Source organism: Pezoporus wallicus, unplaced genomic scaffold (genome assembly GCF_028554395.1).
Source record: "Pezoporus wallicus isolate ANWC-B61680 ecotype Strahan unplaced genomic scaffold, APGP_CSIRO_Pwel_v1 contig_2908, whole genome shotgun sequence".
In the NCBI taxonomy this organism is placed as follows: domain Eukaryota; kingdom Metazoa; phylum Chordata; class Aves; order Psittaciformes; family Psittacidae; genus Pezoporus; species Pezoporus wallicus.
Genome location: NW_026642179.1, coordinates 6,130,099 through 6,153,638, shown reverse-complemented (window position 1 = coordinate 6,153,638; position 23,540 = coordinate 6,130,099). Strand labels below are relative to the sequence as shown.

The 23,540-nt window shown below is 45.8% G+C and overlaps 2 protein-coding genes and 1 long non-coding RNA gene across 12 annotated transcripts in view; 1 reads left to right on the top strand and 2 right to left on the bottom strand.

The window, feature by feature from the left end:
- Window positions 1–57: 57 nt before the first annotated feature.
- ETFBKMT (electron transfer flavoprotein subunit beta lysine methyltransferase) lies at window positions 58–6,770 on the bottom strand. 4 transcript variants are annotated; one of them, XM_057427977.1, is made up of 5 exons: window positions 5,157–6,770; window positions 4,829–4,861; window positions 4,433–4,714; window positions 1,604–1,734; window positions 58–871 (listed from the first exon to the last, which is right to left on the bottom strand). In XM_057427977.1, exons 1-5 carry the CDS (start codon window positions 5,159–5,161, stop codon window positions 507–509), a joined length of 816 nt encoding a protein of 271 aa, XP_057283960.1. In that variant the 5' UTR covers window positions 5,162–6,770; the 3' UTR covers window positions 58–506. The 4 variants fall into 4 exon arrangements, with proteins under 4 accessions (XP_057283960.1, XP_057283959.1, XP_057283956.1 ...); XM_057427976.1 differs by lacking the exon at window positions 4,829–4,861 and having other exon boundaries at window positions 4,433–4,787; window positions 5,157–6,769; XM_057427973.1 differs by having other exon boundaries at window positions 4,433–4,999; window positions 5,157–6,768.
- Window positions 6,771–14,709: 7,939 nt separating this feature from the next.
- On the bottom strand, window positions 14,710–16,316 carry LOC130609281 (uncharacterized). Its single transcript, XR_008974750.1, has 3 exons — window positions 15,453–16,316; window positions 15,287–15,340; window positions 14,710–14,943 (listed from the first exon to the last, which is right to left on the bottom strand). It is a non-coding gene; the product is annotated as an uncharacterized LOC130609281 (long non-coding RNA).
- A 5,437-nt stretch (window positions 16,317–21,753) lies between these two features.
- DENND5B (DENN domain containing 5B) overlaps window positions 21,754–23,540 on the top strand; it is a 113,657-nt gene continuing 111,870 nt past the window's right edge. For 3 of the 7 annotated variants that reach the window (XM_057428089.1, XM_057428087.1, XM_057428088.1), the window contains exon 1: window positions 21,755–21,919. In XM_057428089.1, the coding sequence (XP_057284072.1) occupies window positions 21,808–21,919 (112 nt within the window). In that variant the 5' untranslated portion in view covers window positions 21,755–21,807. Of the gene's footprint in view, window positions 21,920–23,540 lie in introns of all 7 variants that reach the window. The other 4 variants (XM_057428086.1, XM_057428085.1, XM_057428092.1 and 1 more) reach the window with 2 other exon arrangements.

The window sequence follows — 23,540 nt, the reverse complement described above, 5'->3', positions numbered from 1 at the left end:
GTTACTCTGACATTCAGAAGAGATACCTCAAAAAAGAGCAAGGCACTTTGAGCACAGTATGAGCTAATACTTTAGTGGAGAATTTTATGAAGGACAGCAATAATTTTCATTTTAATTAAGCTGCAGCAGTCTTTGAAAGCAGTGCAGTAGTACTTCAGCCACCACCTTTTCCCCCACAGCAATATGCTGGACGTCCAATGCATTTCACAATAGTGTCAAATAGCAAAACATGAATATATATGGAAAACATCAAGCATGCAAACTCTTTCATGTTACTTGTCTTTGGATTTATACTTCAGAGCAGGCCCCTTTGAATACAGTTTGCATGTAGTTTTTACCTCAGATGGAGCAAAAGCCTCAGTGAGTACGACCAAAATCAGTACAGAGAAGGTACAGTAATCTACCTTGCATCAACACTTGTGTTTCATGTTTAATTCCCATTTTCAATCTACACACAAAAATAAAAAAGCCAACCACGTGAGACAGAATTCATTAGAAAGCCAGCTTCAGCAGCTTTCCAAGCTATCTGAGGGCTGATAGCTCCAAACGATACTTGATGTTAATCCATTGTTCTCTTGTCTAGTATACTCAGGAAGTGAATATTCTATGACTTTGTGCAACTGACTGTGAATACGGTGGCTTAAAAACTGATGCCTGCCAGGGTCACCAATCAGCACTTCAGTTTGCTGTATCCTGATGCATTTCCTCAGCCAGTGATGTAGACCATCAGCAAGCTGTTCATCGTAAAACATATCTCCTAGAACAATGAGGTCCCAATTGCCAGCCTCTGAGTTAATGATGTTCTTAATGGTGATGGGGAAGGGATTCAAGTGGTTCAGTTCACAGTTCAAGATCATTGCTATTCCTGCAACTAAAGAAAAGACAAAATGAAAGTTATGTTTTTGCATTCTGCCACTCATGCCCCATACACATTTCTTTGACATATCTTCAATTTCATCTCTTTAATATTTTTGTTTATCCTATCTAGGAACTTAGACATAAGTGACAGAATTCTAACCTCACTGCAGCATGACATAGGAAAGAATATTCCTGGAATGGATACCAATGGAAACCAATCACAGAATTGAACCAGAATATGCCAACTGCTGAACCCAGGACATTAAGGCAGGACTCTTTATGTATATACTTCCTCCCTAACCAGTGTGTAACTAAATCATGAATAAACTGAATTCATAAGTCAATAATGGGAAAACTAAATGGGGGGTGAAGGGGAAAGACAAAATCTAGGCCCTAAAACATGGAAGGGCAAGAAATTGGTATGGTCCTACAGAGAAGCCAACTTGTCACCTGTGCTTAGAGTTCTCCTCCAACCCAGCTGTGATGGTGATGGTGTACAGGCAACACTCAATAGGAACTTTCCTGTTTGTTCATTCTACAGAGCTAGGGAGATATACCCAGTACAAGAGAGGTGGGTATAACCCAGTTTCCCATACTGGCAAAATCCATTCATCTTTTTAGTATTCTTAGAACTCTCTTTGGAACATGAATTTCTCCCCAACAGAGCAGGGAAACATTTGTGTTAAATGTGCTTTAAAAATTATTAAATATCTTTACACAGAGATGAAAAGAAAAAAGGCCTTACTAGGGTCAATGTCATTAGCAAGGACTTGCGATGCACCACTCATCACAGCAGCTATTGCTGTTGCTCCACATCCACTTCCAAGATCCAAAACCGACCGTCCTTTAACAACACGTGGATTATCTAAAATATACCTGAAAAGAAAAAACAACATTCAAGCAATGAACGGAATTATGCAGATTTCTGTTTTATGTTACACTGCAGAGTTCTTGTCACACATGTAATGAAGCATGGTATCTTAAGAACATGACTCCACATGTGCAGCTGGTACATGGCTCCTTCTTTGCTGATACTGATATAAAATCAAGACCCATCATCTTTCTCCCCTATTTGTCCTCCACCCCCCCCCCCCCCCCCAAAAAAACCAAACAAACAAAAAACCCCAACCAAAAACCAACAGACACAATAAAAAAAAATAAAAATTGATCCAAGTAAGCAACATTTTATTTCAATCAGCTCCTTCTCTGACAGGTGAGCTTATCTAATACACGGACACAAACTGCAAGGTGACTAAAATGCTTGGCACCAGACTCCGGAAAGGAAGGATCTGTAGAAATTAAAAGCAATCTGACTGAAGAAGCATGAGGATATATTCGCAGTTGAATATTGTACCCATCAAAAGACAAGGCCTACCCATTGCCCTAAAATACTGCTTATGCAACTGCTTGGAAGAACAAGGTCTCCTCTTACTTTTCCCAAGCCAGGCAGACATAGATGCAAATACTTGTAGTCTGCTTAATGTTGCTCCTGAGTTAGGAGTAAGCAAATGAGATTAAAGCAGCAGTGAGTAGAAAGGGTATCTTCACCCAGTTGCTGACACCTGCCAAGAGGAATCCACAAGCAAAATCCTCTGGGCTGGAAATGGAGAACTGACAGAAAGCAAGCAGCAGTTACTGCTGAACACTACAGATCATCTAGCCATTACCACAGGCTCACAACTTGAACAATTGCCTTGAAATTCAATCTTCTGCAAAGGGGAAGGCCTTAAGTGAAGGGGGCAAGAGCCCCAGGTGAGGAGTTACTGCAAATTGCCATAAATTCACTACCAATTGCCGTAACTTCTTTTAAAGTAGAAACAGAAAGGATTCTACGTCTGTGTTGAGTTCCAAGACGGAGGATTATAGCTGACTCTTTGTACAGGGCTACGGGTAAGCACAGGTTTTGCTGTGGGTTGCAATGCAGAGAGCTGTAATGGAAATGTTAAGATTGGTGTAAATGGCGAACGGATGGATGGAAAGGCCAGGACCTAGAAGCACCAGCAGGAATGGCAGAATGAGGCCTAGTAAGATTGTCAAGTGTTAACGGCACCTAATGGCTAGAGCCCAACACATCTGGATGCAGATTCCTAGGAGCCCAGCTTGGGAGAATGGAAGACAACCCACCCTCATACTAAACAGTTCAAGCCATTAAGAGACAACAGCAGAAAGGTCAAGACCAAGACTGAAGATACAGAACACCCAGATCAGAATAAATCAGGAGACATGAGGATGGCCTGACATCCTATGCCTCTTATCCTATGTGTCATCACAAGAAATCCTACCAGTTTACATATGCAGAGTTTGGTGCTTTTGAGTATGTAGTTACAAATCTAGTAAGTGAAACTGTCTCCATTTTAATGAAAATTACCTTCTCCCATGGCATCCACACAGTGCATTATGCTGCCGTTGGGAACTGCTATCTGCCATGCGGGGTTAACAAGGTGCCTTGGGTTTCACCAAGAGGAATAGCTTGAAATGGGAGAGTCCTGATGCTATGGAAATGCCGGCCATGAAACCAGCATGGTTATGGAAGCAGCATGTATTCAGGCTCCCTTTTTCTTTTTACTTTTCCAGATTATGCAGCTAATTTCTGACATCCCCAGTACATCAAACAAGTGCTTAAACACAATGAAATGTCAGATAATTATTATTACTACCCAAATGTCTAAGCATATGGATCATACAATGAGAAAATGTAGATATTACCTTACCTAATTTAATCATGCAATATTTAGGAACACTCAAGTTCATCTACATGGCAGGCTAATCAAGTCACAACTTACTTGTAAGACTCCTCTTTCTCCTGGTCAAAAAATACGTTGCTGCTTATGCTTTCTGACAGAAAAAACAGTAAAGCCCCAATTCAGATCCTTCTCTTTCATCTATTTGGGGGATGTCTGACAGCTTCTTTGCTGTAGCAATTATAAGGTTTTGCTGCTGTTCAAAGTGAGACAGCTAAATTTACAGAATAAAAGAACTCTAACTAGTTCCTGGAAATCAGGAACATTAAAGACATTTTGACAGTAAGTAGCCAAAACAGAAGTGTGGCTTCAGATGTGACTAAGAGACAGCTACAATAAGGCTACTGAAATCCTACATGAGGAGGGTGATACAGGCTAACCAACACTCCAAGTGCATCAGCATAAACCTACTTTTCTCAACAGACCATACCATAAAAAAAAAAAAATAAAATAACCAAACCCACATGTTACGACAAAACAGCAATCCTCCTGTTCAGAGTGACAATGAGTGATAAAATTAAACAGCTCACTAGGTTTTGATTGCACAGCCCTCCACAGACCCAAATTCAGCCCTGTTGTCAACACATGCATCGCCACTGGAGAGAACAGATTTCAACCCAAGAGCTCTAAATTATTCTATATACAGCAAGTGCTGAACCTTCACTGCCAACCAGCAAAGGTTGAGCCTCTCCTCTATAAGCAGAGGAGTACGGATAATGCACTCTCATGCAGGGCAAATACACATCACTAGGAATCACTACAAACACAGCTAGGTTTGACATCCTGGCCCACAGCAAACTGGACTTAGAACTTCAGTGATTCATGCTGGTTACCTGGAGAGGGCTTGGCCTCCTGGCCAGTAAATTGCCCAGAACGGGTCCCCATAAGGCCACAGGTCAGGTTTTTCCTTCCAGAACCTGCAGCGAGGTGTGAGGAGGCGCAGACGTATTTCTGGTGTGAGGTGCCCACTGCTGGTGACCTCGGTGTTCTCCTCCAAAAACGCTCTAACCTCGGGGTCCAGAGACTTGCCGGCACTCCAATGGCTGCAGCGCTTCCAGCACAGAGAAGGGCCTCCTCGCCTCCTGCTCCTCCAAGCCTTGGCAAAGGTGTCCTGCCTGCCCAAGACGAGGAGCCACTTCCAGCTGCGGAAGGTCATGTCTCCCCACAATTGCTAAGAGCACAGCTTATCTGAAGCAGATGATGGGGCAGAAAGCTTGAAAAAAACTCACAGGATGTTGTTTTTCATAGCAAGATGACAATTCCTAAAAGGAGAACAATGTCAGTGATGTTTCTTCAGTAACTTCAAGGCTGTGCACCACCAGGGTTTTAGGAAGGAGGTGCATGTGCTGTGGCATGACCATGATTGCATGCCTTGCCCCTTCTCAAAGAGCCTTTGGAGTCTTAAAGAAGGGCATTTAAGGAAGAAGGTAACAAGACAGCCTTTCAGGAGTGTGCTGTGAACATATCCAGTGAGAAACAACCAGTTAGCAGGATAGCAGACAGAGCTAAAAATTAAACTTGCAGCCTTTTAAAATTTCCCTGCACACAGCAACCTACCCCATTTAAGGTTCTTATACTGAATCTTAAGATTCTGCAGTAGGGCTCTGGCATTGCAGGACCTATGGACATAGCAAAGGTTATCAGTAGGTTGCTTGAGAGACACTGTTAATTACAAGTATTATAAGGACGACAAGACTTTCAGATGAAAGCATCTTTCCAAAGGCAAGCAATTAAAGGATTTCCTCAACAGATTTTCCTCTTTCTCTCTCAGATTTGGCAGGCTGCCAGCTCCAAAATGAAAAGTGAAAATAAATACATAAAAAAAACATCCCAAGAACTGATCTTAATCAGAATGTTTCTGACTTGTTGCGTTTCAGTCTGTATTTTAAAGGCTCCATTAGTCTTATGGAGCAATAGTCACACGTGGATGTTCTCAGCTGTAGAAGAAAGGAGAACTTCAATCACTGTAGCCCACTCACTGTGGGGAACTATAGAAACATGCTCCAAGCTGTCTAAAGAGAGAGAAGCTGAATCCAACATGTTTTTAAAAATGAAGTTTTTAGAAGGTGAGACAGTCAGACTGCATGAGCTCTCACTCAAAGGCCTCCTGACACCACTCCAGGCCAGTTTTCAGGTCACAAGCAGTGAAGGAGAATGGAGGATTGGTATGTCAGAGTTTAGACTACTCTAAGAATCAGGAGAATGGAGTGTGAAGAGCCGAAGCTCTTGGCTGAGTGGCAGATAAAGAAGAGCCTCTCAGCACTTTATTACCCACCACCCCCCTGATTCTTTCTTACACTGATCCTGCGATTGTTCCTCCCAAGGGGAGGCCTGAAGAGAGAGCAGCTGGTTTTCTGCCTTCCTGCTCACGTCTCCTTCCTCATCCATCCTTCAGCATTTACGTATCTTTTTCCTTCCTCATCTTGCTCTCTAATTTCTTTTCAGTCACTCAGACGTACTTGCTCCAAGGCACAGTTTTCAAACCTTTCCCTAAACCGATGACCAGAGAAATATTTGAGGCCTGTACTTCCACAGCAGCAAGACCGTAGGTACAGAGACACAAGAGAAACAGCACTTGGTGGTTTGTGATTATTTTCTCTCTCTTCTGCAATGGTTTTCATGAAAAAGCAGAATCATGCATCAAGAAAATCAACTTCAGCCTGCCCCTGCCTGTTTTGTACAACAGAAGAACTGTGGCCAGCTTCACCATCTAGAGCTATGAAGGTTGTCCTCAAGAATAATGAGTTAAAGGGACAACAGGAAAAACATGCTAATAAAACAAAGTCTTAACACTTCATGTTTCACTGCTTCAGTTTTTCTTTGTCTGTAGTAAGAGTTAATATGTGTTTATTGACATTTTTGCTGTGCACTGGCCTCTGTTTCAGGTACTGGGTTTAGTTTGATTGATTATTGGAATGTTAAGCCATGAACATCCCTCCTGTTACACTTTGCTATTTAGGCTGATAGTCCAGTTAAGTCTTTGCTTAAGTCATTGGGTAAAAGCTTTATATTTTTATTACAAATAAATACATGTGACTGAACACTTTGAGGTTTTCCACATCGGAGAATGCCATTGCACAGTCCATGTAACTATCGAACATAATTGATTACTGCCTTCCTTCTTGAAGGCAGGGCTATATAATCCTCAGTTGCTTGAGGGAAGCATGAAGTTAACTGAAATCGTAGATATAAATCTTACCAGCTAATGCTGTGTACTGGTTTTTCCCCTCATGAATTACTACAAAGTAGCAGGGCTCAGATTCAGTAGCACATTATATCGCCTGTCACAATGGTTACTCTTTCCAAATAAGTTTACATAATCACAGGATGGTTTGGGTTGGAAGGGTCTTCTAGTTCTAAACCATTTGCCATAGCTTCTCTGGGCAACCTGTGCCAGTGCCTCACCACCCTCACAGTGAAGAATTTCTTCCCAATGTCTAATCTAAATCTACTCTTTTCAGTAGGGGTAGAAAAGTACCTGCTAAGAGCTGCCCTCAAAATGCCAAGCTGGGTTTAAGTATTCAGTGTAGGAAGGTGTCAGAACAGATATTCTTTCATTTGGCAGTCGTGGCCTTCCCATCTTATTGGGAATAAAATGAGTGGGTGAGTAGAACACTGACAAAACTCACCAAAAACAACCAAAAACAAGAAAAAAAAAAAACAACAAAAAAACAACAAACCACACAATTAATTAAACACAACAGGCCCCCAAAACACCACCACAAAAACATAACCAAACCAACCAACCAAAATCCTGTACAATTTAAGCTTTGAGCCTTTCCCCTTTTCTCCCCCCCGGGCGGCAGAGCAGGGCAGCAGGTGCCTTTCACACCATAACCACCCCGGCCCACGCTTCCCATCGGAGGCACCCAGACCTAACCGAGGCCAAAGGCCGCCCGCTGCACCGAGGGAGGCCAACACCGCGCCATCACCCAGCGCCGCGGCACCGGGCGGTCACGGCTTCCAGTCAGACGTCCCCAGCTTGTCACCCTGCCGGGCACCCCCCTGCCAAGCTGCCGCCAGCCCTGCAAGCGCAAGGAGAAGACTGGCACCGAGGCCACGGCCTGCGCCGCCCCAGCCCGCGCAGGCCCGGCCGCACCGCGACAGCCGCCGCTGGCCCGGCCGCGCCACTCCCCGCCGGGGCGGGACCGCGACACGGGCCGCGGAGAGCCCGGCCCACACCTACCTGCTGCCGACCGCCGCCGCTCCGCTCCGCCCGCTGCGCGGGGCCGGGCCGAGAAGGGCCAAGCTCCCGCCCGCCCTTAAAGCGGCAGCACTGCGAAGCGGGCGGTACCGGCCACGGCAGCTTCGCCCTGCAGCGTGTGCTGGTGGTTGAGGTCGTCTGTTTCCATCCCGCACCGCTTCGGCCTTGCCCTTCTCTTAAATGTAAGCCAGTGATGGGCATCATGTGCTTGTTCTGTTCCTGCTTCAGTTAAAGTGCTTTTAAAAAGGCTTGTGTCGATGTGAATTAGGCCTGTACTTTAAAATGTTAATAAAAATACATGTGGGAAAAGGAGTAACAACACATACTCAAATTTGACAGCAGTAAAAATGGTATTTCATGTATTTTTCTTCCTTTACACATCATACCCAGGCCAATGCCTCATCCGGCATAGCCCAACCAATCTTCCCAATCTCTTTGAAACCGCAACATCTATTGAAGGTGTCAGCCACCAAAAGATGGTCCCATCACTGCTCCAGTTAGTCAGTTCCTCAGGCAAGCTGGACATCTCTTTTCCTTTCCCTCTACATGTTTCTCTTCCCCATGCTCCATCCATCCTATTAATATTTCTGCTGCTCCAAATATCCCTTCGCTTCTCCACAAACCCTCTCCAGTGCAGACAGGAGGGAAGGGTCCTCCCTCACAGCACTATTGTTGTTACTTGGAAGGACACAGCCCTGCTGTAAGTGACTGCCTGGCAAGCCTACAAGCAGTGGCAGTTCCTCTGAGGTCACGAAGTGCATCTTCACAAGGTGGTGACTGCGACCCACTGGTGGCTGGACAAGGAACAAAAAACCCCTCCTGTGTCCCCCCTGTCCTCCACAGAGGGATACCGCCAGACAGATCTGTGGGATCTCCCCCCTAGACGGGTCCAGGGAGGCCATACAAGCACCTTCTTACAAGGGGACAAACGTGGTTTTCTCTAGCTTCCTATGGGACAGTGTCCCAGATTTCACATGCTGCGTTCTTAAAAGGTTCTCGTACCTCGCCCCAGGTGACGATTCTAGGTTCTGCAGCGCTTAGGGTGACAGTGTTTAAAGAATTACACCTGGCCATTGCGCAGCCTAAACGTGGATGTACCCAAATCTCTGAGGTGATGAGGCCATCTAGTGATCTCCCGGCTTATTACAAGTCAAGCGTACTCGGTAATGTAACAGGAAAGGTGAGGTAACAGCTTTAAGCACACTGACAGGTGATGATACACCTCCGCCTTGCACATTTTATTTTATACCTGAGAAGGTTCTCAGAGAAATCTGAAAGGGAAGCTTTTGCACTTGGGTCTTCAGCCTCTCTGACTGGGTATTTAACAGGTAACTTCTCAGGTCTGTTTTCTCTGCGCTCCTAATATATGGTATTACTTGGTAGCTATATACACCTCAGTGAAGTCCCGGCTGTCTAACACGGACCAACATCATGCTCAGGCAGTTAGGAAAAAAACATCATCCATTGGCTGCTCCCATCTTAGGGATTGCTGAAGTTAAAAAGGAGGGGTGAAGCCCCTGCTTCCCAGTTACATTGGCTGCAGTGTTAAAACCAGAAACCCACTCTTCCTTATTTAACTACCAATATTTAGTTACTATTGTATAGATTCCTAGCATGACATAAGAAAGCTCTGATACCACTGGTAGCTGCCACCCCTCTTGTAAAAGCTTAAGTGAACCACTTAGACTTTCAGGACATGCTTTGTGCTGATCAGTTCTGCAAAGTATCAAAGTCCTTGTGAGGAAAAACCCTTTTAATTTCCAAAGGCTTTTTGCTTTAGGTGGGGACAACTTGAGAATTTCTGCTGCTCAAATGCATAGTGTATTGTGCAGACAACAGCCATCACTGCTGGAATTTGCTCTGAGGACATCTTTGATCACAACATGACATTGATTTAGTGTATCATGGAGGAGTGCAAGACGTGCAAGATGCAGATGCAGGGTAGCACACAGGGGGCTCCTGCGTTTCCAAGGGAATTAGCTGATTACTGGCTGATGGTAGGACTGCCCAATGCTTTGGGGAAATCTTGTATGAGCCAATTAACCACAAAGAAACAAAACTGCTCAAGGACAGAGAGAAGAGGAAAGCAGAGTGGAGCTACCTCCACATTAGCAATTAGCAACACATGAATCTTTATAGATAGAAAAGGAGGAAAACAGGCCTGCAGTTTAGCAACCAGGTGATCATCCCAGTTCACCCTCTCTTCCAGCTGGTACAGCTGAAGCTCCAGCCTCTATTTCCAGACCTCCTTTGTTGCAAGGCCAGCTGCCACAGTTTGCTTAGCAGAAATTCACAGAACAGGGAGAGGGATGGATTCAGAGGTTTGTAAAAAGCATCCCAACAACTCAATATCCACAGTCAGGGTTTTTGCACATCAGGATCAATTTGTGGTTGCCCAGAGGCTGCGGAAGCAAGTCATAAAAATGTAGCTGGTGCGTTAGCTAAGGTAAAATTGAAGATGAAAGCTCTGGCTAGGTGAGGGAGAGGCAATTCAATTATTCTGTTGTGCCTTCAGCTAGAATCCACACCGACTCATTTCAGAATCACAGTACATCTTTTTCAGTTGAGGAATAGATATCCTAACATAACAAAAATCACACATTACCTGTAATGTGTGCTGAAAGCATTAAATATGTTTTTCATAGGATTATCTTTCCCGGCTGCCTCACCAGCTGTATTAGGTTAGGAGGAGGAAGAAGAGGTGGCTGACAGAGATGAAGACATCAGGTACCTTCCAGCAATGAATGTAAGAAGGGGAAGCTGGAAGCTGCAGATTTTTTTCGGGGGGGGGGGGGAGTTGAGGTGATGGAATGTGGAGAAGCTGTGACCCTTGTGCTACAACACATGCAGTCCTTCTGATATGAGGTATCTTTGTGAGAGCCTCAATGGTAAAGACCAAGAAGTTAGAAGCTATTGTATTTCAATATGTTCTTGATTCTGTTTTTTGTCCACATGTGCAATGATAGCATGCATGGCCTTAGCTGGTTCCTTGTGTACAATCCGACATGAGAGCCTTTTTATAACACAGATGAAGATGGAAAAGATACACAAAGTCAGATGTTTTGTGCTTTTCTTTGGTATACAGTTTGGATGCTTGGTTTGGTGTTAAAACTAGAGCGTGCGTGTCGTCAAGATCCCTTTCTCCATAGTTGAAGTCTCCTTGAACTAGCAGGACTTTGGCTCCAATATATCTGTTACAGTAATGACACTTGGGTTCCTAAGTTTCAGGTCCACTGATATCTCACTGGAGAGGAAAACTAGAAAGAAAGCAGTCCAGCCTGATGAATGTACTTGTAGCTAATGAACTCATCCAGAGATATGTCCTGCAAAAATAGGTACTCTGCTGGCTTTACTTGCACAGTAAAAAGACTGCAGCACAGGCAGTGACTAAGAGGAAGTCATAACATTGGCACAGCCACTTCTGGTGATACAACTGTGTTATTAGTACACTACAAAAGAGGTGGTGGTGGTGGTGAATTTGCAGTGGGCTTTGTTTGTTGTTCTCTTCGATATTCCATAAACTGAACTATCCCTGTTGTACTGTGCTGTTATGATGCTGCTGTTGTTATCTGTAGTAGCTTTCTGGATATCAGTGTCCTGTCTTGGGTGGGTAGGGGCCTGGGATCACTGCAGTTTGCAGGAAATGTTTGGGTATTCCCAAGGTCTGGATTAGTTCTGGAGCTAGACCAAGGTGGGACACAGCTTTAGAGGGAAGAAGGAAGGCCTGTAAATAGAGTTGAGCAATGGCTGTGCCTGATGTCATAGCCTTTATTTGGGGATTTTTGTTGTTTGGGTTTGGGTTTTCTTCTGTGCTTTCCCGCGAAGCGCTGAGAGAGGAAGATGATGAAAGCTGAGTGAAAATGGGCAGCCAGGGAGAGGGGCTGCTTAGGCACTATGGAGCCTCTCCAGACAATCTGTAGCTGCCTAAGTTTTCTTGAATGAAGCAAAGACATTCTCCATGTCCTCATCCCTCCTAACTTCCTATGACAGGAAAATACATCCTGTCTGCTTTCCCTGCATGGCTTGGCCCGCATTCCCTCCACATGTGACATATCAAGGGTGTTATGCAAGCCTTATGACTTCAGCATATTTATTAGACCTTAGCTTTTCCCAGACAGGCAGAAATGATGTCAAACAACAGAGCTAAGACAACAATTTAGTTTGAAGCATGAGAACATGGCCACCAATTGGTACCCTAATAGAAATGATGTTTCCCAAGCTTAGCTCTCTTCATGGCCAGGTAGGCTGGATTCACTGTTATGTTTAAACCTATGACTAATTCCTTCTCTCTTTCTCCAGGTAGAGCAATTCCTGAAGCTGGGTCCAGGAACAAAGCCTGCAGCTGTAATATGTTTGGTTACCTGATTTTAATGATCATGGCAACTTGTGTCAGGGATAAAGTAAGCAAATCAAGTTTTCAAGGAGCTGCACCTGTTCACAGCAGCTGGTTGGTTTTGTAATTCTGATTTCTTAGTTTCCCACTGGTGCTCAGGGCCTGGCACCAGCTGGACTCTTCCTTTCATATTCCACGTTGTAGTCTGCCAAATATTTGGATTCTTCCAAGGGTCTTGGGAACACAGGAAACTACGGGGATCTGAGACAGACAATACGGACAGGTGGTGCCCACTTCTGCTCCTAGAGGAAGCTGTTTGCAAGGACCAGATACAGTATGCCTTCCCTTTTGACTGATGTTTGCTATTGCATCTTTGGAGGGTTTCAGGGTCCTCAAGCAACTTAGTTGTAAGAGTAATGCTATATCAGGATGTCTGCTCTTCACTATTTTGCACTAGTATCCGAAGTACATGGAAAACAAGTGATACCACTGCAAGGGTGCCCAGATGAATGTAAACAGCTCCTCTGCAACACGAGCCAGCTCCCTCACATGATGAAAAGGTTGGAGCTCAAGTTCAATGTGACCAGGGAAAGAATGGTTACTATTTATGCACATGGAGGTGTGGGAAGGCCACAAAAGTCTGCAAAAAGATTCTGTCTTTGAACCTCTTACCAGCTTTCAAAGTGTTAGTTCCACTGCCTTTCCCATCCATACTTCTGCAGCACGTCCTCCAAAGGGGTCTTTGGCACACCTCTTCTTACAGGCAACTCTGTCACTTTTGTATCAGCAGGTTTGACTATACATGACCAATGGTTGGACTTGATGATCTTAAAGGTCTTTTCCAACCTAGATGATTCCATGGGGTCTGCATACAGAACAAATTAAACTGACATTAGCCCATGTATAATATCTTTGTGCATTTCAAGCTTTTCCAAGCTGGGAGCATTGGCAATGCACTGCAATTTCCTTCACTGCAGCAGAGGACATGGCACAGCAACACCCAAGCGGTGCTCTGGGAGTAGGCTTGCTTCCAGATGGACCTGTAACCTGCAGGGCTCGGCAGGTTGTACGTGGGGCTGCTTGGGTGCTTCCTTGTCACAGTCCAGGAGCTCCTGATAATGAAGGCAGTCTGATGAACCCCCTACCTTGTGCTGTGTGGTCTCTCATCTCTGGTTTTATCAGCTCAGGTGTCAAGCTTCACGCAAGCGGCTTATACTAGCTGGAGTGGGAGCAGCAGCGTTGTTGTGATGCTACAGCATAACTCTTCAGCTTCAGCACTGCTAATTGTGGTGGAGCCAGGGCAGGAGCATTCGCGGGCAGACTTATCCTCAGTCTGAATAAGTGGCCCAAGAATAACAGAGCAGACCGGCTCTGTCATCTTCCATACAAGAAAGTATGCACTTCCATGACTGAAACCAGCATGTAACAGCTGTATGTGCTGGGTGTCAGGGTCTTGAGGGCCCTGCCCACCCAATGGGGCTCCCCCCCCCCTACAGTCCAGAACCCTATTACAGCACCCCTGGGACTGTCAGTCCCTGCCACAGCTATGCCATATCAAGGCTGGTGTCTGTCTCCCCACACGCCTGCCCTGGCCATCCATGGGCCCTACCAAGCCACACCTCTCCCCATGGCCACCCAAGGGCTGTGTTCCCAGCTTGGTTCTCCTTGCTAGGCCTGATCCTGGCCCCTGCCCATGGGCTGACATCAGAGTCTGAGCAGCTGGACACACTAACGGTGCCTGGCACCGAAGACCACTGCTGCTGTCTTGCTTTCACTCCTGTCTAGTAGTGCTGAGCACCAGGAAGCCAATGACTCTGATTTAGCCTGGCAAACACTTTATTACTGAGATTTCCCAGTAATGGCTGCATTTCAGCCTGGAGGGAGGTATTGAGCTAGACCATCACCACATCAGACAGTACCAAATGCTCCCACCCCCAAAGGATATGCTTGATGGGAACTTTGGGAATTGCTCAGCATGGATCCAGGCTTAAAGAAGTTGTGGCTATTGGTCTGCGAGGAAGTCAGTAAGAAACATGATCCTCAAGGAGAAGCAAACTGCTTTGATCTCTGTCCTCTTCTTCTGTTCAGTGTTAGAGCTGATTTCAAGAAAAGCGTGAGCCCAGTAAACAAATGCAGAAAAACTACAATCTAGCTGTCACCAGTAGGAAGTCTCCTAAAGCAGCAAGTACTTCAAGGTGATGTGTTGTTATCAGGCATGAAAAATAAGTGGTAGAGAGATAGAGCTGAATCTGTGGGTGTATATGTTTAGACTTCTGCTAAAATCTCTATGAGAGAAATTAAAAAGGACCCTTTTTAAGTGCTTTGATTAGCAAGAACTACTTTTAGATTCAAACTATAACAACATTGCAATGATGTGAACACGTATTATGACAGTGCGCACAGCAAAGCAGCAGTCCTTGCTAAATGACAAAATTCACAATGCATATTCATTGCAGGAAATACTTTTCATCTGTCCTTGATCTTATGTTGTATATTGGCTATGGATTTAGTGGATTTGGTTTTCTTTAGCATGCCCTTGGGCTTTCAAGAGTGTTAGGATGCATTGTAATGGAGATGTGGGGTGTCTGGCACTTCTTACTGAATAAGGCTTCAAAGGGAAGTTTGGAAATTGAAATCAGGGAAGCTGAAATCAGACTCTAATTACATTTGTACAGAGGCCAAAGGCATTTTGACAAAGAGTTTACCTGCTGTTCATGGACAGACTTTGACCAGAGCATGTGAAAATGTGGGGTTGGTTCATGCTCCCACTGGTATCAGCAGACATGGGACTGCCTGAGCTTTGGAAACTGAAATATAGGAAAACAGTATTTGTGACTAGGCTTTGAACACATTGCCATTACTCATGTAGATGTGACAGCTTGAGTGCATCTTCTCTGGAAGCTTTCCCAGCACCAGAGATCAGCTAGTGGGGAGCACAGACCACAGACACACCTGTGCCTGACGCCCTGACACCACAGACAATATTGCTGTGGGTATGTGGTCTAAGCTTCCCGCCAGGATCTCCTCCTGCCTTTCTCCTTGCTACAATATGTACCTATGTTTTTTTTAAAAAGAAAGAAACAAACAAAAGGCCACAGTTCTTTACTCATGCTTTACATGGGCAGGTATATTATGTTGCAAGTCTTTTACCTTCCTGGGTCTTTCACAAGCAGACAGATTGCAAGGTACTGGTGTCCTGGAGCACTGTAAACAGAGGAATTGGAGTTTAGAGGCAGGGAAACAAACTTTCTCAGCAGAGAGCAAATATTATTTCAAAATGAAGAACAGAGGCTTGTTGTCCGCACTGAATTCCTACCTTATCCCAGGACTGGTGTGAAAGGCATCTGTCAGTGGATAATAGCATTGGGATGTGTGGGCTGGAAGGACTCAGCGTCAGGGCTGCTGCCTGTGTAGAGGTGCATCTGCCTCTCAGTGTGACGCCATCAGGGCCAGCTTTGAGAATAATAGAGCTTTGTGCCTGGCAGATGTTTGGGCAGAGAGGAGAAGCAGTATTTCCTTTCTTTTCTGAGGGCACAAGGAGTGCACTGACCTGATTTCTAGGAGGCTGGTGCTTCTGTAAACCAGGCCACAAGTGATTTGGCCAAGGTCATGCAGTGAGTGAGTGATGCTGTTGGAGATGGATGGAAATCTCTGTGTGGGTGCTTTGCTTGCTGGTCCCAGTGCAACACCTCCATTAGTGCATGACATGCTAGTGATTTATTCCAGCATCATACTTTGCTGATTAGGTTTTATCTCCATAGTGGCTGGAACAGTCTGTGTACCTCCTATGTCCAAAGAGCAGAAAGTGTACCTCACTCTGAGCAAAATACAGTCTTTGACCTCAGGGTCTTGGCACTGAATCATACAAAAGGTAATGGCTGCATACAATCCTTCTCCTGACTTCATGGGGTGGGGGAAGGAAAACCTCTACCCAGTTAGTTGCTCAGCAGGAAAACGCACATCTTGCAAGCTCTGTATAAAAGCACAGGCAGAAATAGAGTGAAATGGCAATCTCCACCACAGACTTTTGCCATTCGGTGTCGCTGAGCACTTGGAGAGGAAAGGGCAGGGTAGCAAAGGGCACAAACCTCTAGAAACTGGGCACGGCAACTATGGAACTTGCCCGGGAGCTGTTTCTGAGGAAGGGTTCAAAGTCTGTGTTCCCTCTCTGCCTGGGGTGTCATTGACCTACAAGAGCTGAACCCCTCAGAAGGCTGATTCAGGCTGGAGGAGGTTTGAAGCAAGGAGGTGAGGCCAGGCCTGAGGAGGAGGTATCTCCTCAGCAGAGTGCTGAGCTGTGTGCTGCAAAGCCTGGCTGGCAGGACCACAACCGTGCAAATGAAGACAGGCAATATAGTTCCATGCTTGGCCATGGTGAAGGATCTGTTTTCTTGTTACCAAGGATTTTTTGTGAAGGAAGCAGCAAGAACATAGGCCCAGTCCTGGGAGGGTGGGGAGAAGAAGGTGTGGTTAACTATTGAATCATTTCAGTTGCCTCTTGAAACATCTCCCTCAAAAATCCTCTCTGAAAGCAGATGCAAGTGGAATGTGTCTATATGTATTTGCAATGCGAGAGCACACATAGGATGGATGTACATAAAAGGAATAAAATGCAATGAGCTACATTAGGGAATTAGAGATTTTAAGCATTTAAATCTTAAATCACTGAAGTTTTAGAGATCCTATAGCAGAGATGCAGGAAAAGTTGTCATCTTTTACACTGTTATCTAATTCTGCTGTATGAATAATAATTTCCCAATCTGACAGAGGAAATTTGTGTGCTTTTATTCAAGCTTAATCTTTATAGATACGAAGCCAGTATAGAAGATGAGCTACTAGCTATAATGGTATTACAATTCGATTTAATATTAGAATATATGCCTATAGTACCTGCTTTCTAAGCAATGATGAATTGCACTGGAAGAAACAATCTTTGCTTTATGCCTTCTGGCTAGTGATTTGGTTTATTGGGTTTTAAACCCTACGGCAGCCAGTATTTTTATCAGTGCTTTAAGTAGTCTTCTTGCATAAGCTCAGAGAATAAAGATCGCTTTCTGTATGAACCTTGCTGTAACATTTTCCACTGTTGTTTTTTTTCTTCCCATTCTGCTATATGCTCTTCTCCACTTTGTGCCCGAATGGCTTCAATTTTGGTCTTAAAGTCCATCCTTCTCCCATTTGTTTTAGCTGACTACTCATACTGTTCATATTCATACTTCATACTTCTTGTCAAGTAGCTCACAGCGCTGTGAACCACTTAACTGAAAGTCAGCCAGAAGTAGAAAACTGTTCTGAGTATTACAAACATTCATGTTGGATCTTAGTTGTTTTCTCTCTTTTCCACCCGGCAAGATCTCATGACCCCATAGGCACTGCAGCAAAACAGGAGAAGCTTTCAACAGGAAATCAATGTGGCTTGGCAGCTGGTGAAAGATCTTCCGCAGGGAGCTGTAGAGATGTGTGAAGGAGTTGGGCAATCCATCACCAGGAGCGTGATTTCCAAGTCATTGAAGGAGGAAATAAAGAAGAAAATAAAAATTGATGCAACACCATCACAGCAAGGAGAGGGGATGCAACCTTTAAATAGCAGTTTTTTTCCACTTCTCAGAAGCTTTGGGCATTGGCTTCTTACAGAAGTAGGACAAAAAGCTTGACAAGCCTGTAGACTGATCTTTTATGTCAGATCCTAAGGGCAGGGGGATGACACACTTGTTAGCACGCGACCCAGTTTAAACTAACAGGTTCTGAGAAACAAAGGCTCCCTGAGAGGTTAAGGAGAGGGAAAGCTGAACCAACTTGATATTGAGAGAAATATTCACCACAACTGAAGACATAAGTACCTGAGGAAGAAGAACAAATCTGCCGAGCCAAAAACCTTCCCTTGCTGTTGCACCACTGGTAATCCTGCTGGTAATGGGACAAAGCTGCTGCCACAGGAAAGCACATGAAAGTGAAACATCCCAGGCAGTTCTTCTTTATGCCAGCAAGTTTCTGTGCTTGTCCCAGTCTGAAATTCTCAATCCTCCAAGGATTGTGTACATGTTCCTCCAAGGAACAGGGATAAGAAGCTACTAGTGCTCTGATGGTGCTTTGTGGACTGCTGTGCCAGGGACAAGGCTTATTTCCCCAGGATTATTGTTAATATGCTTTGAATAGGGGACATCCAGCCCATCCATGCTCCTTGTGGAGTTTTAACACCCTTTGTTTGTGAAAGGAAAAAATACTCATAGTCCCACCAGTTACCTCTGATCATGCCAGATGTGCCTCACAGCACAATCCTATCAGTCACTGCCTCTTCCCAGGCTGTAAAATGCTTTTCCATGGCATTTGGCTGATTAGGGAGCATGTACAGCAGTTCTTGATGCGTTGGGTCCTTGTCTTTGTTAGCCTCTCTCTCTTGCAAGAAGCTCCACAGCCCCTTTGTGGACCTGCCTGTGAATGCTGTGAAATTTAAGCAATCAACATTGCAAGCAGAGCAGAAGTGTTTGGTCTGTCCCTAAAGCTGGCCAGTCCTTCTATAGAGGCACTAGTGACCAGTGCAGAATGCTTTTGGACAGTGAAAAGACAACCAAAATACTGAGATTCTGGAAGAAAAGTAGTGCAAAAAATCTCAGTATGGAGAAGAGGCAATTATGGACATTGAGGGACTACTGCAGTGCTTTCCTGTGCTGCACATCATAAGATAGTGTTAGGTGGTGGAAAGTGGTAGAGAAGGTGTAATTGCACTTTGTTCACATGCCTAATGTTGGAAGACTTCAGGCCCAACAGAGCATGGGGTGGGCACAAAGCTCTCCTCGGTGCTGCAAGCCAATGTAACTCAGACAGCTCTGCTCTGCTGTGCACATTTCCTCCAGCCAAAGGCAAAGGCCTATGATGCAACAGATTTGGTTGTATTCCTATCCATTTTGTGCTGACATGAATGTAGCGAAAGAAGACCAGTGGAAAAAACAGATGTAAATGGGTATCCTGTCCAGTTCCTGGGGTGGAGGAAAGTATTGCTCCTGGGCAGGAAGGAGAAGGTCTTGCAGCTGAGCTCTGAAATTGTTTATTATAATCAATATTGTTGTCCAGTAAGCTAACTTTTAAGCCTGTTTTCACTGTTAAAATCTCCTAAAAGTTACTGATTCCCTGGGATGAGAGCTAGGATGGAGCTAAAGAACATGAAAGTGAAGAGCTGCCCAAAGGCAGCATGCAGTGACTAAAGCTAGACCAGCTTGGAGGGAAAGACTGGAACAACTTAGATGGAAGAGTTTAGATGAGAAAAATCCAGCCCCAGAGACATAACATGACTTATCAGAGTCCAGATGCACTTGGCACAGCCAGGTCTACTGGCACTGCAATTTTATCCAAGCAAAAAATACTGTCCTATGCAGAAGGCAGCTAAACCAAAACAATCTAGAACCACTTGCTACCCAAGGTAAAGAGGTCAGGACCATTGTGTTAAATTTTGGGTTGATGTTAGAAGCAGTCCTAACTCATACATCCTTCAGAGAGGCTGATGAAACCAGTCTTGGACTGGCTGGAGACAACCATGCCATCAGGCTTCCAAAAGAGAAGTGTACAATAAGAGATGAAGATAGTACTTCTCCACAGTAAGAGCAATTAGATTTGAATGAGACTGACTTGTCAAAACTCTTGTCATCTGACCTAGAGCTGAATAAGCAATTACATACAAGTTAATAAGCAAACCAAGCTACATAAAATAACCTAGCCCTCAGTGCAGTCAAGAAAACAGCTGGTGTCCTAGCAAATTACTACGTGGATCCAACAAGGTTCAGCTTGTTATGCCAAGTGCTGCAACCACCAGAATCATTGAAAGTGATAGAGTACTCATCTTCTTTTTCCTTGGATATTGGGGTTAGTTCTTGCCTGCTTTCAGTAGAGCACTGTGGGAAGCTGAGAAGTAAAAAGGCATAAAACTTGTTAATTCAAAAGACAGAAGAGAGATGTATGCTGATCCAGGTTGCCTTCAGGTGGGTAGGAACAGTTATTCCACATACCCCTGTAAAACAACCTGTACTGGATGAAATGCTGCAAGGTTCCTTGCAGACATTTCTTTATCAAAGGTGCTCGTTAAATAAGGACAAGCATAAATCATAGAAAGGGAAAGTGTGGCTCACATTGCTGAGAGGAAAGAGAAAGAGGCTATAAGAGTCCACAGTAAGCAAAGGATGAGACTGAAATTATTACAGACTGCATGAACCAAGACTAGTAAACAGATAAAAATAGAAGGATGAAAGTGCATATTGAATGCTACCCACAGAATCCTAAAGTACACCTATGAAGGGTCATTGTCGTAAGCAGGGATCTTATCAGTTTGGGGAAGAACATTTTAGAACTCCAAAAGAATCATTTTTGTCCCTTTGAAAGTAGGTGCCACTCCTGAATGGATCTGCCTGTGCTTTGCCATCAGGGAGTAATAATGGGAGGAGTTTTAGCAACGAGAGTAAAATAACATTGATTTCTTCCTGGATGAGGCAGAGCAGGTAATAAATCTTCAATAAACTGTGAATGAAGCAGCGTTTCAGATTTTTGCTTTGAAACAGAGTGCATATAGAAAAGAAATAGTTCTCCCTCCTAGCAATTAGGGGGATGCGATTGCCATCGATCATGGTGCAGGGATGGAGACTCCACAAAAGCCAGCCCCCCTCCTTCTCTGTCAGCAGATCCTTGCCGAGGTGGGGTGCCAGGGGGGTGGTGGTGGCTGTTTCAGCGCTTGACTCAGGAAGATAAACGCCATTTCCCCTGGCAGGATTCCCACAGAAAGTGATCAGCATAGGAGCTGGCCCCTGGGAGTGGCCCGGAGCACAAGTCTTATGAGGAACGCCTGAGAGAATAGTGAGTCTTTAAGCTGGAGAAGGACCTTATCACTCTCTACAACTACCTGAAAGGAGGAAGGAGAGAGGAGGTGGCTGATCTCTTCTCTCAAGTAACAGACGATAGGACAAGAGGAAACGGCCTCAAACTGTGCCAGGGGAGGTTTAAATTGGATATTAGGAACAATTCCTTCGCTGAGTATTCAGGCATTGGAACAGGCTGTGCAGGGCAGTGGTGGAATCGCCATCCCTGGAAGTGTTAAAAAGCCGTGTATATGAGGCCCTCAGTGACATGGTTTAGTGGCGGCTTTGGCAGTCCTAGGGTAAGGGCTGGACTTGATGATCTTGGTCTTTTCCAACATAGCTGATTCTATGATTTCCTTTCATATTCAGACAAAAGCCAACCTCCCCTACTCCCACCTGCGGGAGGCTGAGGAAGGAGGCAGTAAGCTTGAATCACATAACCCGAGAACTGTGCCAAAAGAACAAAACCACGACGTGCCGCAAAGCCTCCCGGAGCTCTCCCGCATCCCTCACACCCAAAGCGCAGATAAGGGCCGCGAACGTTCCGCTAAGGCCCCTGAGCGGGAGCAGGAGGAGACACCGCGACCGCCCGGGGTTTAAATACCCCGCGGGGGGCGGGCCGGCAGCGCGGCCCCGCCCGTTCCCCCCGCCCCGTTCAGCTGACAGCGGGGCCGCTCGCTGTCCGCCCGTCGCCGTCGGAGCTGCTGCTCGGTGCCCGCCAGCTGCGGCCTGCGCGCTCCCGCCGGGGATGGGGGGCGGCGCGCCGTGACCGGCCACCCGGGCGCGTCCCCGCCGCGCAGAGCCGCGCTGCCGCAGGGAGCCGCCGGCGGGATGAGCGGGAGCGGCGCCCCGGGGCCCGGCGCGGCTCCTTGCCGCTTCGCTCACTACTTCGTGCTGTGCGGCATCGACGCGGAGAGCGGGCTGGAGCCCGACGAGCTGGCAGGTGAGCAGCAGCGGCGGGGCCCGGCGCGGTGCGGAGGCCTCGCCCTCGCCCGCGCCCGCATCCGCACCGCTGCGGCTGGCCGCGGCCCGGCTGGCTTTTGGGATCCGTTGCCTCAAAATATCTGCGCCCCCCGCGGAGGGGCGAGGGGAGGAGGAGGGAGGAAGGGGGTCTCCAAGCCGGCAGGAGCCGCGGGGGGCAAGCAACTTTGAAGGATGAAACGCCCGCCGAGTGGCCGGGGGAGCATCACCCGAAGGGCAGCGTTTGCCGGTCGGGCGGCCGCCGGGATGCGCCCTCCCCGCAGGCAGGGGCCCGCGACCCGCCGTTGGCCCTGGTCCCTAACGGTGGAAGGGGAAAGGGAGCTCCCAGCGGTGGCTTACGACGGGGGCAGAAGGGTACCCGGGGTTACGGGATTGAAAGGAGCCGAGTGACCGAGGTTTCTGTTGGAGCAGATGGATAGTCTTCCCTATTTGCGCTGGAAAAAAGGGGAAAATAGGATGTGCGATCTGGGAAGAACTGAATAAAATAAGAGAATCACGTCTTTAATTATGTTCCTTTATTCACATCTTATGTCCTTTCAGAAAATAGTCTTCCTGCATCCTTCCTTCTTCCTCCACCCCTGAAAATGTTACAGAATCTAAGAACAAAATTATTACTATGGGATCTAACACATTAGCCAAAATGTTTATTTTTGGAGGGTTCATGACTGGATGTGAGCTGGTTATGTTGGCATAAGGCAGTATTTCTTCCTAAATGTCACTTTTGTTTATATAAAAGGAACTGTTTAAGTCGTGATTTTACATAGAGAACTAGATTGCCTGTAAGCTTAGTAACGAGGCTTAATGCATGGGAGCTGAACGTTTCCTCCTTGAGTTAGGAGTCTGAAAGCGCGTAAATGCTTACAGTTTGCCATTCCTATGCACTCGCACTGCAGGCAAATGGGTGAATGTGGCCGAAGCTGAAAGCAGCGTTGCTGTCACGGTGAGCGTCTCTGGGGGTGAGATCACGGCAGGGTCTCTGCTGCTGTTGCGTCAGGAAACACCTTGCCTCCTGATTGTGTGAGAGAAAGACTTGATGATCTGTTATCACTGATCAGTGTACCCTGGCTGAAGTTCATATGTTTGTCACCTGTAAAAGAGCACACACTAGAGGTAGCCCACAGATCTCCAAGTTGAAGCATTAGCCAAACGTGCTTTAGTCTCTGCTTTTACACATGTATTAGTGACTGCAATTGTATGTTTTCAGTTTTGCTGCTTTTAGTAGGAAACTCCTGCCTCGTGAGCCATCTCTCAGCTGATGGCATACAGTGTTTGGTTTGCATAATATGACCTAGTGGGATTTTAGCTACTTAAACTTTGAGTCATCTTGAACTCTTCTATCTGAAAATAAACTATTTTTAAAGTAGTGCTGGCTGGCAGGCTGTGCCTTCCCTCGTGAGTACCCAGACTTTCAAACTTGGCTTTTGCTATTTCCAAGCAAGATGTGCTGGTGTGTTCTTGGGGAGTGCTCCTCAAGGACAGCCAGAATGTGGTGGGCTCCTGCTTGGATGCAGGACTCATCTTTTGTGGTCATTCAGTAGGTTTAGCTGAACTGCTCTAGCAACACTAAAAAGATTTCAAAGATA

Coding starts and splice junctions, on each gene's coding strand:
- ETFBKMT (XM_057427976.1), bottom strand. CDS start 4,755: ATGACCTTCCGCAGCTGGAAGTGGCTCCTCGTCTTGGGCAGGCAGGAC. Junction 1,735..4,432: donor GGAGGCCAAGCCCTCTCCAG/GTAACCAGCATG, acceptor TTTTCTTTTCAG/GTATATTTTAGATAATCCAC. Junction 872..1,603: donor TGCTAATGACATTGACCCTA/GTAAGGCCTTTT, acceptor TCTTTTCTTTAG/TTGCAGGAATAGCAATGATC.